Raw genomic sequence first — 17,521 nt, forward strand, 5'->3', positions numbered from 1 at the left:
ACATTCTGGGAGAAGCAGGTCCATCCATTTTTCTATCAGTCCATCCTGCACATGCCCGTCCTCCCCCTTAATCCATTTTTCCTTTCAGCCTCAGGTCCCATCCTTCCTCTCATACTTCTCGTGCTCTCTCCTCTCCTAAACCTGCATTTGTAATGTAGATCACACATGCCTAACACGGTGTCTGATATTTTTCATATAGCTGCATTTGAACGAACGCACTGTGGCAAATGGCTTCTCACAGGCATTTGAGGGGAGATCAACACAAATCAGCGCAAAAGAAGATGAAGTTCAAAGAGTGATGAAGCCACAAGAGATTTGGTGTTGCCATGGAGATTAGTTATTCTCTCTATGTGTGTGTGTGTGTGTGTGTGTGCGTTTGTCTGTGTGTTTGTGTGTGTGTTTGAGAGTGCGTGTGTTTCACCTGATGTTATTTGGGGGGGTGGACTCAATCTGTCTCTGTGGTCCCAGTTTAACTGTGATGTGCTCATTTTGATCCACTGGAATGTGTATAAAGGAAATATACTGTCAAAGAGAGGATATAAAGAGTTGTTTCACACAAACACAAACGCCCAGACACACACACACATACACTACATATTAATATTTCTCACATTTAAAGCCACTCATAGACATTTTTGCACAGCCATCACTCTGGGTTTTTGCACATAAAAAACACATTGTCATCTTTTTGGGGGGGGGTGTATTCTGTGTGCACACACCATGACATCCCCATCTCTGACATTAACTCCTGCTTGCATGAATATTGTTCAAGCGTCACATGAGCCAGCTACCGACTGCACGTGCAGGGCGCACGGCATTGCCAGCGAGGAGAGGAGGCGCCGGGTAGTGCGCATGATCGAGAGTAAACACAGAGCACTTGGTAACCTGAAGTCATAATTTCCACAGCTTTTCACTGTGGAGTAAAGAACGGGAGGGTAATTATAACTGGAGGAATTTAAAAAGATAATCAATTTAATCACTGGATAGCTTGAGCAACATACTTTAAAAAGTAGCTCATGCCATAGATCAACATCAGCAAGGCTTGTTTGGGTGTTTCAGCACTGGACAGCTCTCCACGCGGGTCTCCAGCTCACAAGCGTTTCTGGCACATGTGCGCCGGGAAAGTGGTCAGCTGGTGGGGGGCACGAGCAGAGAGCATGGCGGACTCACCACACCATCCTCCCCACGTCTGCTGCTAAGCCTCGAGAGATGAGCATACCGGAGTTCCTACTGGAAGTGTCCATTGTGGTGATAGCTGTGGTCTCGCTGTTGACAAACCTGTCAGTGTTGCTATGTTTCACCCAGAGCGCCGACTTAAGATCCCACGTGCCAGGCATCTTCATCCTGAACCTGTCCTTCTCCAACATCCTGCTCACCGTCATCAACATGCCCGCCACTTTTCTCGCTGTGGCAGAAAGCGCAAAGCCCTTCGGGGACTTGTTCTGCCAGGCTGTCAGTTTTGCTGAGACTTTTCTCACCGCTAACGCGATGCTGAGCATGGCCGCGCTCAGCATGGACAGGTGGATCGCGGTGGTGTTCCCCCTCAGTTACTCCAGCAAGATGCGCTACAGGGACGCGTTTCTCATCGTGGCGTACTCCTGGATGCACTCTCTCACCTTCTCCCTGACCCAGCTGCTCATGGACTGGGGGGGTTACAGCCACACTTACGCCTCTTGCACGGTGCACCTGGATGGGGAGAAGAGGTCGCAGCTGGCCGCCTATGCGACTTTCACTGCGCTGTTTCACTGCAGCAGCTTCGCGCTCTGCCTGCTCGTGCTGTGCTTCGCCTACCTGAAAGTTTTGAGAGTGGCCAGGTCGCACTGCAAGAGGATAGATGTGATAACAGTGCAGACTCTGCTGCTGCTGGTGGATATTCACCCCAGGTAAAGTATACGGGAGAGGCTGTTGAACCTTTCAGAGATGTTTCTACTTGTATCCAGTGCAGTTTGACTTGTTTTGGTGGAGAAAATGAAGTTAATTTGACCTTTTTTTAATGCTGGACAAAGGCTGTGTTGTTATACTAATTATATATGAGCTGTTATTATGTCAGACATAAATGAATGTCTCTGTGTGTCTGTCAGTGTGAAGGAGAGGTGTCTGGCTGAGCAGAAGAAGAGGAGGCAGCGCGCCACTAAAAAAATCTGCGTCTTCATCGGCACCTTCATCCTCTGCTTTTCACCCTACGTTATAACAAGGTAACAGCCCGCTCTGTAGCCTACTGTCTCTGTTTATCGCCAGTTGGTTAACCTCCCACATGATGTCTTCAGAGTTCAGTTTCACTGTGGTGTAACATCTGACGCATAAAGACTAAGCACAATGTCCTAAATACACCAGTAATTTCTATGCAAAACCCCAGAATTTATTTATTTTTTGTTTGTTTCTTATCTCGTTTCCAACATTCATTTTTTTTAATCTGCGTTGAGAGTAATGATGTAAAGTAGTCCTAATATTTTGTCGTCCTACAATACAAAGTGCTATACCACAGGCTCAAGTTCAATCAACACATCTCAAACACAAAATGACAACATTATGAATTTTAATAAGGTTACATTTATTACGTCACAAAGAACTAAAATATCCATCAAACAATCACACAATTACATATATTAAATAGCTATAGGTTTCTTTTGAAATATGTGATAGAGAATGATCAGCCTCCAGTGAAAGAAAAATGTTTAAGTAAATGGAAACAATGGATGATTTATGACAACAACTATAAAAAGAGGAAAGTCCATAATGTCCATTATTGAAGAAGGATGTTAACATATCTTAAAGTTTACACATCAATTGGAAACATTCAGTCTTAAATACATGATATTTGTAGATGTATTCACAAACTAAAATCAATGATCATTTAAATTTTGCATATATACAGTATATATGCAGTGTATATACACATATATACAATGTGTGTGTGTGTGTGTGTGAGAGAGAGAGAGAGAGAGAGAGAGAGAGAGAGAGACAGTCCAGCTAATTTATGCCACCTGAAATATTCACATATTATAAATTTGACATAAATTCCAAATTGTACCACCTGTTAAAGGTCGAGTGTGTAGAATTTAAGGATACATGATTAGCAGAAATGAAACATATGGTTTTTAACTTTTTGTCCATAACTGTATAATACCTTCAAAATAGCAATAGTGTTTTCGTTTCCCTTGAATGAGCCATTTATATCTACACAGGAAGCCGGTCCTCAAGCATAAAGTGTTAGATTACCAGGATTTTTCAGCCCAAAACGGACAAAACAAACTCTGGCTTTAGATTTTCATGTTGGTCATCGCAGTTTTCCTACACGCAACAAGTGTTGGAAAAACACTTATTTATTTAGAGTAAACTGCTTTATTCAGTAATTTAATCACAGTGTCCGTTTGTTTTAAAGATGAAGAGACTTCTGTTGATACCTCGGCTCCCTGTTAAAACTTCCTGAACAATAACCACTGAAGGAATTTTAATTGGGAGAAGTTTAATCTGGTTGTAATTTGCAATCCTCACCACAAGATTCCACTAAATCCCCATAAATCTTATACACGGGTCCTTTAAGTTCCTACCCATGTGGGTTTTTTTAAATTATCATGAGAAAATAAGATGAAATGATTAAATGCAATTGCATTATTCAAACCTGTTATCAGTGATGAGAGAAACAAACCTTTTTTTCAAGCGCCTGACAAAAACGGGCTTCAATATTCAGTACATTAGAGCCAAAAAAACTGACCTCCTCTGCTTCTTCTTCTTCTTCTGTTTCTTCCTCCTGCAGGTTGGTGGAGTTGTTGCCCTCTGTGCATATCCCCCGGTACTGGGGCATGACCGCCAAATGTCTGTCTTATGCCAAAACCTCTAGCGACCCATTTGTTTACTGCCTGCTGCGGCAGCAGTACAGGAAGGTCCTAGTAGGTATCATCAGCCGTTTCATAAGAAAGGATCACTACTCACAGTCGATCCACAGCGCCAGCAGCACACTGGACACCACAGATGACACCTGCGCTGCCAGAGTCACCTGAGCTTGATGTGCAAATATTTAAATGATTCAATACTTGTATCCCTCTTACGGGAAGGTCAGAGGTCAGGGTCTCTGAAGAGCAGCAGCCCTGCAGATGGAAGGGAGTCAGTGCCTTGCTCAAGGACACTTTAACACAGGCGTGGATGTCAGGACTCTTTAAACCAGATTATTGCGCACTGGCAGAGCTGCAGGACACAAAACGATGTACGCTCAATAAGAGCGCACAGGCCTCTGATATTTGCCAAAGGCCTCTTCAGCCTCTACAGACTGCCGTTTCCACAGGGCTCATCAGTTTGCCTACTGAGGCATTGCCAAGAACACACCACATGACGCCCACAACACTATGTTAACTACTATCATCAATGTAAATGTATGGTTGAAGTAACCTTAAACTTGTTAGGAAGTGGTCTTCATGTTTCAGTGAAAGAACTGAAAGAAAAACTTTATTCTGACTGTTGACTGTTATGAAACTAATGTTAAAGTCTGTGTTAATGAGTGCCGTTTTTAACATGTAGTGTAACAATAGTTGTGAGGATGTGTGAAGATGTTATATCACTACTAAAACACAGATTAAAGAATAAACTCCACTGCCACAGAAACACTTTGAGTCTGCTCTTTGAATGCAAACAAGTGAAAAACCATTACATTCTGGGAATATTTTGCTGGTTATATGAATTGAAGTTGTGTTGTAGCAGCGGCTACCAACACATGAGCTGGGAGCAAATTACTTTTCAGATTTGTCTCACTTGACGGATACCTAAAGAAGTGAGGAGAGAAGAGAGTATCTTTCTTGTCCAGCAGGATGAAAACTTGCAACCCACTCATCAGAATAAAATGTTAGCATGATATGTTTCTGCAAACCATGGAAACATTACATGTGTATGTTATGTCAACAATCTGTGGTTAGGTTTAGGCACAAAAACAACTTGGTTATTACAATAAGGAAAATAACATTTTTTCGCTAAAAATGACTTGCTTTTGGTAGCACAATCTCAGCTGAAAACACAGCAATGTCTCAGTAAAAACAACAAGCACTACCCCTGCAGGAAATGCGGTGATGTCTTGGTATATAATGTGTGATTTTAATTCATGATTTTAACTTATGTTTTATTCTTTTTAATGTGTTGCTTGTCTGTACTTGTAAAGCGTCTGAGTATTTTGAAATGCGCTATATAAATAAAATGTATTATTATTATTATTTATTATTAAAAAACAAAAGGTTTTCATGGCACGATTTCCTGTGGAAATAGCAATGGGTTGCTTAAAGACACTCTAATTTGGTGGCTAAAAAGACGCAGGAAATGAAGTGATGACTCAAAATAAATAAATTACTAAATAAATACATTAATGCATAAATAAATAAATAGATATTAACAGGATTCTTTGTTTGCAGATCTTGAAAAGTGGTGTGCAGCTTGACAGATGTCCTGCCAAGCTGTCAGCTCATACTTTTTTTTGCTAATTTCTTGCTAGTTTTTAGATCATTTTTTCTTTTGCTGCTCAGTGCCTTCTCTTGCCTAGCTGTCAGCTCATATAGCCAACTATATGATTTTTAAATTGATGATATGATACATATGAAATACACAAAAGTAACATAGCTGTCCTTATTAGAAATATACAATAACACATTTTCTTCTGGTAACACTACAGCAAATAACAAACAAACCACAAAACACTTAGTAAAACAAACACATAGACAGGATCACTTTACACATTAAAACAATTCATATAATTAAAATATGCTGTATTTTATTAAATAATAATGATAAGAAGAAGAAGAAGAAGAAGAAGAAGCTAAAGTACAAGACCAATTTCTGCAGCTAATTATTTTCTTATTCCTTTAATAGTCTGGTGACCCCTTGGGACCCTTTGAAGGGTCCTGCCTCCTATGTTGGGAACCGCTGCTATATATATCATACATTACCATAATAATCTAACAATAGATGAACATTACAAGAATAAAACAGCAAGGACATGATGGTTGATGAGGTTTCACAGACTAATGCTGCTCAGATCTGTTCCTGCTCTGAGTTGGTGAAGCAGCTCAGCAGCTCTATTATGTCAAACAAACAGGCATGAACTTTCCTCACTCCCACCCCCACAAGCCACGTTTCTTCCTCATGTTCACACACACACACACACACACACACACACACACACACTGTGCAGTGAAATATGATCGGCGCTCGCTCGTAACGCACAGGCTGCAGTGAGCCATAATCCTGGCGCGGCGGCGCACTTTTTTTTCTTCGGGTCAGGGATGCTCCGTACAGACAAAAGAAGGAGGTTTCCGTCCTGTGGGTGGTAATTATCATCCAGCCTGGAGAGCAGAAAAGTTGCAGCTTCAAACACGCGCACGCACTCACTCTGCCACATCACAACACCGCCGTTACTGCACTTCAACATGCGTTTAGGACTTTTGCTGCTGTTTCTTTCCTTGACGAAAAGTTGTTGGTGCGCCCCGCAGCAGAACTGTCAGCCAGGAGACGAAATTTTGGGTAAGAGCCTTTCAGTTTCAGACAAACGGTTCATGGGAATGTGCCTAATGTACGACACCAATGCGTGATGCGTAGAAAACAAAAGTTAAAGGCATATTTGAATGAGCGTGGACAATTTCAGGCTTCTTCCAGCGCTTCTAATCACTTAAAAACAGCCGTTTCAGCTGAAATGCAGATCCAAATTCACATGTCAACACGGCATATGCTCCAATTTAAACACCGTACTTAAAAATGCTCAATAATACTCGTTATTCTTTATCATTTTTTCTCTCGCAGCATATACAGTCAAATTCTGTAAAAAGCCCTGAAAAAGTGTCGCTCTGATGCAGATTTGACTTCATGTTGTAGACAGTGTCACCTGCTGTTTGTTTTCCGGCCTTGTCATAAACAGTCATAAAGCAGAAGGCATGCATTGGCTCGTCCCTTGCTTTTGAAGATGTCGCCTCCTAGTGTTTCATTTATGACCTACTAATATTTTATGCTTTTCTCACAGGAAGATGCAGCAGCAGCAATGCTTTTGAAGAAAAACGTAGGTGGATTATTAATTTAATCTCGTGCAGTCTAGGGCTTTATATGAAATCATATCTTTAATAAGTTTTAATAATCAGATTTTATGCAGAGAATGATCAGATCAGACCCCATCATCTTAGAAATCAGATCATTTCAATGAATTTCCAGGGTAATATTTGACCTTCAGGGCTGAAAAACCAAACTGTCTGAAATGTGCTACTGCAAGATGCAACAGGCCTCCTCACTGTATAGCTGGTGTCTGAGAGGAGAAGCAGCTGCAGCCGCATTTGAGCTCAAGGGAAGGATTTATGGAGCTTCAAAAATCCCACACTGTACTTTTCCATTTTGGAACACCAGGTGCTACACCTGCCAAGTCTAACAGATAATCAGTGGATCAAAGCGTTTCTTTGACTGCTCACAAAGATGTGACAGATACTGATCTTTCAGACAGGACCTAAAAAGATTAAAATATTTTGACTCAAAAAATGATACTAGATCCAGCAGTAAATTTACAACAACCATATAAATAATTGTATTTAATTGTTAAACTATGCATTAAATAAATATCCATTTAAAAATGTAAGTTAACAGCTTTCTTCTTTCTTCAACAGCTACTTGCACAGAGCTGAACCTGGGCTACTGTAATGATATGGAATATTCTAGGTGGGTTGTAGAGGTTGGTACTAATGTGGGTGATGAAATCATTCCTTCACTATTTTTTGTTCAGGAGGGTTTCACCAGGAGCTGAATTATCTGCAGAGGTCTCTTCCTCTCCAAAACATATGAACCATGTGATTAAAACGAGTAAGAACACCGAATATAGCAGTTTCAAATTCCAAATCAGTGTTTTTCATATGCTGTTTGGCACAATGCGCACAGACAGCTTAACCTGCCCCTGCTATTGTGTGCCCAGCCTTTTCTCTGATAACTTAGGATTCAGACATTCAGGAAGTTTTTCCCGGGAGCTTAATTATCTGCAGCGGTATCGTCTTCTCCAAAACAAATGGACAGGGTGATTTAAACGAGTAAAAACACTGAATAAAGCAGTTTTATGTTACAGAACAGTGTTTCTCCCGTGCTTTTTGGTGCATTGCAGACAGGCTGCTAGCCCTGCACCTGCTTTTGTGTGCTCTCTGTTTTTCTCCGATAACTTAATATGTACTCACATTATTTATGATTCAGACACTCAGGAGGTTTTTACGGTGAGGAGAGTTGTCTGCAGAGGTCTCTACCTCTCCAAAACAAACAGACCCGGTGATTTAAACCGATAAATACACGGAATAAAGGAGTTTCCCATTTTAAAAAATCATTGTTTTTCCAATGCTATAGTTGTGTAGGGGCTGCTTACTATGGTGGCTGATGGGAAACCGCAAATGACCCTATCTAAAGCCAGTGTTTGGTTTGTTCATTCTGGGTTACTGTATAAACATGGCAGTACAAGACAGCAATCTCTGTGGACGAAGACCTGCTTGCAATGTATATATATATGAACTGCCCAGCAACCTTTCATATTTTCAGTTAATTATACACTAAAGAGAACATACTTACTATTATGTTAAATTTCTGCTAAAATATCCCCTTAAATCCTACACACCGGACCTTTTAGCCATTGGTTTTATTCCTTTTATTTAGACTTTTATGTCTTTTTAAGCTCTTTGCAGCTGACTGTGGACATCATGTTTAATTACCTTTGTTAAAATGCTGTCACTCCAGAACCATATTCCCCAACATCCTTGGCCACCGGAGTCGCGTGGAGGCCGAGTCAGGGGCAGAGTACCTCCTCCTCAGCGTCATCCATGGCCTGCTTAACGGGGAGTGCTCCCCTGAGATGCGTCTCCTCGGCTGCTCTGTGCTCGCCTCGCCCTGCCAGAACGACAAGATGATCAAACCGTGCCGCAGCACATGTGATGCAATCAGGAGGGACTGTGCCCACGCCTTTGAAGCCATAGAAATGGCCTGGCCCTACTTCCTGGATTGTGACCGCTTCTTTGCCAGCGACCAGGAGGGCTGCTTTGATCCACTGGCGGGGCTGAAAGGTAAAGGTCACGGTGCTGTGTTGTACTGTTTGGTACCATGCATACCTAGTGCTCTGTGAAACAAACAAACATCCTTTTCTCCTTCCCTAAATCCTGGCATCCCTCCTCCAGCCAGACAGGAGCTAGCAATGTCCAACCTCTCTCCTGAAGAACCCAGCACCATCATCCAGTTCACCTACACCTCCAACGCCCAAATGTACAACTTACTAAAGAGGACAGCAGCCAAGTGCTCCCACATCTCTCACGTCTACAGCATCGGACGCAGCACAGAGGGCCGGGATCTGCTGGTTATTGAGTTCACCGACAATCCAGGACAGCACGAGCTCTGTGAGTAAGCAAGAGCAGTAACTCTGATAATGTTATTATTGCAGCATTCCTCTTGTGTTACTAATTTCCTCTGTAAAGAAATCCAGTAGTGATGCAAGACATTGGATTTTTGCCAATATGTGATATGCCAATATTTTCTGACTTATTTTGGCTGCTTGCTGATGTTGGTGCCAATATATGCAAACATGTGTTTCCACCTAATTGCATCAAGTCTCTCCTGTAGTGGAATTAGCATATTATGCCTACTCTTATCATGATGGCTCACTGGTGGCAGATGAAGACATAAAATACAATGCTTTTCAAAATGTACACATTCACTGGGAAATACAATAAAACTCCTTTAAGCTAGGTTACAGGTAAGACATGCAATATTTAATTTCAATGATGATGCTCTCCCTAGGACAATCCTGAAAAATAGCCAAATACTGAGTAAATTTGACCTCTTTCAACTTGTTAAAGACACATAATTAAAGTGTCTTCTTATCACCTGTCATTTAGGTACAAATGTTCATTTCAGGTTAATGCCAATACTCCATTTTAAAGCCGTCATCTGCCAGTACCAATGACATGCCGATATTATCAGGCATTCCTAAAATCTGGTAATTTCTTCTTCACCCCCCAGCTTACAGTACCTGTTATTGCAAATATCTGCCTTAAAACCTGCATAAACTGATTTTTGGCCACTTGGTAGCATAAACAAGCTGTAAACACAACACTGACATATCATCACCATGTAATGTTGATATGGGAAACAACAGTAGTTAAAAGTTGCATATTTACACATTCAACCAATACTTGGCAGTATTAATGTTGATTTGGTGTCATGTTTATGGTCTCCATGTGAATCTAAGACCAAAATTCACTCTCTTGTTCTTCTCTCTGCTCTTTTCTGGTCTCTTTACCCATAGACGGTTACGGACACAGCTACTGTGAAGTTGCCCATTCACTGTTTTGTTTTTAGGGCAAACAACATCACCATTTCACACATGTGAAATGGATAATGTGCCAGTTTTGTGTTTACAGCTTGTTCTGCTGCCCCAAAGTGGCCAAATCAGTTAATGCAGCTTTAACCATGTTTGCTTTGTCTGTAAACTTGTAGTGGAGCCAGAGATCAAGATGGTGGCAAACATGCACGGCAACGAGGTGCTGGGCCGCCAGCTGCTCATCTACCTGACCCAGTACCTGTGTTCAGAGTACAGTCTGGGGAACCAGCGAATTCAAACCATCATCAACACCACCCGCATCCATCTTCTGGCCTCCATGAATCCCGACGGCTATGAGTTGGCTGCCTCAGAGGTAGAGGATAACAATGACCCGGAGCTCAGCAACCAGGAAGTAAATACTGTTAACAGAACAAAAAGACAAACCGCCATTATCCGCTCTCACGCCACTGCCTGTTCAACTAGACTTGTGGAGGTGGAGGAATGAGGTACTCTGCTGAGGGAGTTTGGGCATTGCTAATGCAGAGGAGGTTTACAACATTGTTTGTGGGTTGTAAAATGGGACACCATTGAGCAACATTATGGCAATGTTGTAGCTGTGAATATTGTGACCACAGAGACGGTCAAATATCTACAAAAAAACATTTCGCTTTTGCTATGTCATACAGAAGGATAAAGATAATGTTATATCAAAATCTTGGCTCAGTTGCTGAACTGGATGTAAGAGATCAGAGTACTGAAGCCTTCCACCGGCCACCTTCACCGTTTGTTCTGCTACTAACCAGAGAATTGAACACTAATCACTTCATTTGTTTGTTTGTCACTTAAGGAAGTCCCTCAGCTCAGTTTGTTCCACTCTACATGATTATGGTGTAGGATTATCCAAAAACAACTGAGAGCAACTTTCTGTGGAGGATGTGACAAGCTTGAGAAAGAGGTTCTTCTACACTGGCATCTAAGAGAGCAATGCTCACTATAACAATACTGACAAAACCTTTTGTGAATATGCTGTGCATGTATTCACTAATGTGTCACGCCGTGTCGCTTTTCATCTAACAAACTCCACATGCATGTGTGCTGTACACTGATCATATGCTCAAATGTGTGTTTCAGTAATATGACAGGGAGCTGGTGTCACATTCTGAGGTCTTCTTTGAAGATTGTCACCATATATGTAATGTGCAATCTAAAATGTACTCAAAAGCCTGATTTCTTCATGGCAGGCATAATACACATAAGCATACACCAAGAGATGCATTTTCAACCCATTCGCCAGAAAAAATGTTGGTATTGTATGTTTCTGCAAACCACGAATATGTTACATTTACACATCATTATGTAGTAGATACTTTAAAACTGTTTCCACAATGTTGTGGTTAGGTTGAGTCACAAAAGTCACTTTGTGACAATAAGGAAAAGTTTGTGTTTGGTCTTAAAATACCCAGTTTGGGGAGCACAATCCCGGCAGCGATGTCTCTGCTTTTTGTTCCACTTTCCTTCAGGAAATGCACATATCTTGTAAGGAAACAACCACTTTTTTGCCACTATCCCAGCTGGAAACATGGCAATATCTAGGTTAAAACCAGCTGCTCTTCATGCCACTATCCCTGCTGGAAAAACAGCAACAAATTGCTTAAAAACACTGACGATTGGTGTCTTGAGGGCCGTTGGAAACACAACATAAATCGCTAAATAACAACTGGTTTAGGTTTTGGTTGGTCTCAAATAGCACTCTGCAGCTTGGCAGGCGTCTTGCTAAGTTGCTTCTCCATACACAATCCCCTCCACCTCCCAAAGACAGTCACTTTAGAACTATTGATACGAAGCAAATGAAATGTACAAATGTAATGTATTTGTGGATTGCAGAAATGCACAATGCCAGTATATTTTCCTCAAGCAACAGGGCTGAAAATATGGTGATCCCTTTTTTGTATCACAACCCTTCCTCTGTTTTTGGAGAGAAAGCTGTTTGGATGGACCAGAAGGAAATTAATGTGTTACATTGGTACGTTTCAGAGGTATCAGACTTGAAATGTACAAATGTAACATCTTTGTGATTTGCAGAAATGTGTAGTTTTCTTTCTAGCAGCTGGGCTGGGCGCTTTATATGCATTGTTTTTTGTCTGACAGATTGTCTGATTGCACAATTCACAATGCATTTGTGGTTGAAACATTAATGAAAGTGTGCAGCATGATGCACCTTTTATTAATATGATTACATTTCAGATGTATTTTGCAGGCTGAAATACTTTAACGTATTGCATTTTTCAGTTTTACTTAGCATACCAAAGAACAAACAAAAACTTCAAACTGTTCCCAGATTTGTACTGTATATGGCTGCACATACAGATCTTTTTTTTATGTGTGATAATATGCAACAGTTTGCATAATCCAAAAATTATTTTTGATTGTTTGGGTGGATTGGATTGGATTGGATTCAATTTTTTTTCTGTTGACTTCCAGTATTTATGAATAATGGTTTCCTTGCTGCTTTTTCTCATGACGGATACATGGTCTTGTCTACATGTTAACAACAGAATAACAAAGACAGTCTCACAGGTCTGTTCTTCTGACTAATGTTCATATCATTTACTCAATATTTTCTTCATATAATCAAAGCTCCTACTAACATCACATCATCCTAAATAATGTCACACTCTCTGACACCTTTTAACACTCCTAGTTGTTTGAACTTAAATGTTTCAGGGTCACATGTTGAATGGTTGGACCAGTGGACGGGCCAACGCCCAGAATATTGACCTCAACCGCAACTTTCCAGACCTCACCTCAATTTTCTACCGGAACCGCCGCAGCAGGCACTACCGCACTGACCACATCCCAATCCCTGATGCCTACTGGTTTGGCAAGGTAAGGGCGTTGGCTTTTACATGGGGATGCACAATGTTGGATTTTTGTGCCGTTATCCGATATGCCGATATATAACTCATTTAGACCATAACCGATAACCAATATCGATATATCCACTTTTTTTCCCCTCCCAATTTTTGTTATCACTGAGTCTCTTCTGAAGTGGAATTAACATCATATTTTGCATACTTTTATTGAGACATAACATTTGATGATTTTCAAAGTATATGTATAAGTAGAATGTAATATTCACTTATGTGCAAAACAAGAAAAATACTACAATTTAGGACTGATGTTTTGTACATCACTGTCAATAATTTTAGGAAGTATGTATATCTCAGTTTGTGATTTCAGCAGAGATCAGCGTGTTGGCTGATTCCGATATTTCATTTTAAGGCCAATATATTTGCCAATGATGTGCCGATATTATCAGGCATCCATACTTTTACTATTCAGATTTAATGAGATTCATCCTCAGTACAGTATTTTTGTCCCAAAATGATTCAATCCTACCTGTGGGCTGTAGGTGGCGCCAGAGACTTATGCAGTGATGAAGTGGATCAGGTCTCTGCCCTTTGTTCAGTCTGCCAGCCTCCATGGAGGTGATCTGGTGGTCTCCTATCCCTTCGACTTCTCGAGACACCCCCATGAGGAGAGGATGTTCTCACCCACTCAAGATGAACAGGTAGAGATTAGGATGGATGTCTCAAGTGGTGGTTTAACGGTTGCTGAAAAAACGCTTTGTTTAACAATGCAGCTGGATTTCTTCACTTCATGTTTAGGCTTTCAAGCAGATGGCTCGTACCTACGCAGACGCCCACGAAACCATGTCAAACAATGACACAGACAGGTGTGGGGCCAACTTTTACCGCACGAGGGGCATCATCAATGGCGCATTGTGGTACAGTTTTGCTGGTGGTGAGATACAAAACTTTTTCGAAGACATGTATGTATACATTTCTGCTACTCTCATTGCTTGTGTCGTCCTCATTATGTGCATGTCTACCTTTCAGGTATGTCAGACTTCAACTACTTGCACACTAATTGCCTGGAAATCACTGTAGAGCTCGGCTGTGACAAATTCCCCTCTGAGGCCGAGCTTTACCCAGAGTGGAAGAGGAATAAGGAAGCTCTGCTCAGTTTTATGGAGTCTGTAGGTGTCTGTTAGACAAGCTTGATGCCCAGTTTGTGTTTAAAATGTGCACATTTTTTACAGTGCATTATTTATTTTAACTGATAGTGAAACGATTAATAATTGACAGTAAAAATGTGCAATGATAGTTGCTTGTCAAGTCAAATTTGCTCTTAGAACACTTGTATCAAGGGGGGTTTAAAGGCAAGAAAGGACAGAAAGGATGAAAACAATATTAATAATAAGTTATGTGCCTATATGTATAGGGAATATACGCGTACAGACAGTGCATGTGGGCGATTTACTTGTCTGCAAACAAAGTACGAGGCAGACAAGGAGATGATATGGCTTTCATTTTGCTTCCTGTCTCTGAACAGGTCCACCGCGGGATAAAGGGAATAGTCAAGGATGCTGATGGAAATGGAATAAAAGGTGCAACCATCTCTGTCAGGGGGATTAGGAAAGATGTCACCACAGGTAAACACAGTCCGACATGGTTACATGTTTTCCAGTTGGTCTAACTTCATTTTTCGTTTCTGTTTATTGTAGCCATCAGGAGGTTGGTGTTATTGTGTAACTGTGAGGCACATTTTGTAGAACTCACCAGGGATATTAAACAGTTTTAGCCAAACCATGAGTTAGTCAGTCCAACACAACTACAGATAATTGTGGTTCCCAAATGATGAATCCCAATGACTTTCATTTGACCATGAATTTGATATTTGTGTCAAATGTCTTGACAGCTATTGGATGGATTTCCATGAAACATTTGTGTCCCCCTCAGGATGAACTTTAACAACTTTGGTGATTTCTTCACTTTTGCTTTGCACCAAAATCATCATCAAAACTTTAATATTTGCAATACTTTAATTTTTGACTAAATAAATGCAAAACTAATGACATTTCCATCTACCTCAGCTGCACTTTGTGTTTAGTGATAATTAGCAAATGTGAGTATCCTTATTTCTATGTTCCCAGGGTACTATGTTCTAGGGAGGCCCAAAATAAGGGTCTTTTGTATGGAGAACAACTCCCAAACATATTTAAGTCCTAATATAAATAATAATATTATAAATAATATAAATAAGTCAACCAATTAAATAACTAGTTAAAAGAGAGGAAATAAACAAAAGATGAAAAAAGGGGAAAAGGAGTAATTTTTAAAATATTTTTGGGGTATTAAATCAAAAGTAGTTGACTACAGTTTCAAGGTTAGGAAAGAGGTCAAGGATCAAGTTAGTTTATTTATGAAATATTATAACTTTAAACTGGTTAAATTTGACAGAAAATACAGCAGGTAAGTGAATGTGTGTAAACAGAATATGAAAATTGGGAATATCGAATCCTGCACATGAAAGAAATGAAAGTGAAAGTATGAACGTGATGTATGACATGTATGAGTATAAATGTATGGGTGTACAGTTTTGACATGTACTGGGAGTATACGCAAGCAGACTGTGGATATAATTTTATTTGTATTTATTATATCAATTTCATATAACTGTAAGGATGAATGTAAATAAACTCAAACTCACATTAGACCTTGGGAAGAAAAGATCAGGCAACATATAAGCGCTTCCCATGCTAAGACATTAAACTAAGCTGGTTACCACGGTAAACATCATATTTGCAAAACATCAGCATTTTAGCATTGACATTGTGAGCCTGTAAGTGTGCTTACATTTCAAAGCACTGCTGTACCCAATTTTAGCCTCACAGAGCCACTAGCATGACTGTAGACATGTTTATCTGCTTATCCCCGTTTTTTTTTCTAATTTTACTTTGCTCCTCTTTCACAACTTCTCCTCTGTCATTGTTTGACCTCCTCTCTGACATGTTGACTGTATTACTGTGTTTTGTTCCTCTCCCTCCAGCTGAAGATGGAGACTACTGGCGGCTGCTGAACCCTGGTACTCACATCCTGACAGCCACAGCTAAGGGTTACTCTAAGGTCAGCAAGAGGGTTTATCTGCCTCACAGCATGAACAGGGCTGGACGTGTCGACTTTGTCTTGGCAAAGGTTGGATTTTTGTCCTCAATATCTTTTCAACCAATTTTTTTCAAATATCATGTTTTAAAATCTGACTTTCTACCCATGCATTGTGTAGTTTTAGTGGAGATTTATTGCATCAGATTTAGCAAAAAAAAATATAACTACTAAATTGATGGACACTGATTGTCATTGCTCTCCATCTTTATCCTTCCCATTGTCCTGCATCCAGGTTCCCATAGAACCCGATATCGACGACCACCTCTTCCCCACAGTGGACTCATGGGATCGATTTGACCCCTACAACCAGTTTGAGCGCTACAGTGAGCCAGACGTAGGTGAGGGAGGGATAGAGCGCCAGGAGAAACCGTGGTGGTGGAACTACTTCTCCCAGTCTGGCATCTCACCTCCAAACTGGCTGCTGCGAAGTGTCTAGATGCATTACAGGACAATGAAGATCCGAAATACCACTGTGAGAGTGACAATGGACGGTCCCACATCCAGTCGCTCTCAGGGGAGTGTATGTAACCGGAGCTGTGACACTAAAATCAGCAGTACTTAGAGTTTTGGTGCTTCCTGGAAGGATGTGAATGTTTTTTTTTCCCACCAGGCAACAATTAGTTCTGGCCTGTAAGCGGAGTTATGACCAATATTGCTTTGCAGCTGCATTTAACTTGTTTTAAGTAAAAATTGAACCACTGGGAAATAAAGGATCTATTGATGCCTTAATTGTCTAACTTTTAAAGAGATTCACAATCATAAATACTTGTATGCACTTGTTTGAATATTGTGATTGTACATTACAATTTTACATGTGACGGCAGCTGCATAAATGTACATTTTTTAAAAACTGAAGTGGGTAAAATTTCATACAGATTTGACTTTTCTTTATTATTGCATTCCACAGGTGAATTACTTGTGCTACAGCCACATTTTATACATTACACAAGCACAGGAGCTACAGTAAAATATTTCTGGACCTGTAACAGCACTTCATAAAATATCACCAAATTTAAGCTTGAAGTAGCAGCAATACTGTGCCTACTGTGAACAGCTTTGCTTGCTTTTTTTGTTATTCACAAGCATCTTTCCCTCAAGCAATTTCTATAAATATTAAATATTTGTGGCATATATTCTTACATGTTTTCTTTATTTAAAACATGTTTAGTAATGTGTATTAAGAGTTTGATACCTGGATTGACATCAGTTTTCTTGTGCT

The 17,521-nt window shown here is 40.4% G+C and overlaps 2 protein-coding genes across 3 annotated transcripts; both read left to right on the forward strand.

Annotated features, from left to right (window-relative positions):
• Window positions 1–914: 914 nt before the first annotated feature.
• gpr78a (G protein-coupled receptor 78a) lies at window positions 915–4,599 on the forward strand. The gene is made up of 3 exons (XM_042485928.2): window positions 915–1,883; window positions 2,082–2,195; window positions 3,758–4,599. The coding sequence occupies exons 1-3, from the start codon at window positions 1,210–1,212 to the stop codon at window positions 3,999–4,001; spliced, it is 1,032 nt and encodes a 343-aa protein (XP_042341862.1). The 5' UTR covers window positions 915–1,209; the 3' UTR covers window positions 4,002–4,599.
• Window positions 4,600–6,236: 1,637 nt separating this feature from the next.
• On the forward strand, window positions 6,237–17,435 carry cpz (carboxypeptidase Z). Of its 2 annotated transcripts, none has more exons than XM_042485561.2 (13): window positions 6,237–6,498; window positions 6,992–7,027; window positions 7,620–7,671; window positions 8,722–9,044; window positions 9,156–9,371; window positions 10,471–10,667; window positions 13,019–13,180; window positions 13,707–13,865; window positions 13,963–14,098; window positions 14,194–14,333; window positions 14,690–14,789; window positions 16,187–16,332; window positions 16,535–17,435. In XM_042485561.2, the coding sequence occupies exons 1-13, from the start codon at window positions 6,405–6,407 to the stop codon at window positions 16,736–16,738; spliced, it is 1,965 nt and encodes a 654-aa protein (XP_042341495.1). In that variant the 5' UTR covers window positions 6,237–6,404; the 3' UTR covers window positions 16,739–17,435. The 2 variants fall into 2 exon arrangements, with proteins under 2 accessions (XP_042341495.1, XP_042341494.1); XM_042485560.2 differs by having other exon boundaries at window positions 6,238–6,498; window positions 10,471–10,706.
• Window positions 17,436–17,521: the final 86 nt, after the last annotated feature.

This window comes from Plectropomus leopardus, chromosome 3, assembly GCF_026936395.1.
Source record: "Plectropomus leopardus strain MGB_pleo_1.0 chromosome 3, ASM2693639v1, whole genome shotgun sequence".
Lineage (NCBI taxonomy): Eukaryota > Metazoa > Chordata > Actinopteri > Perciformes > Serranidae > Plectropomus > Plectropomus leopardus.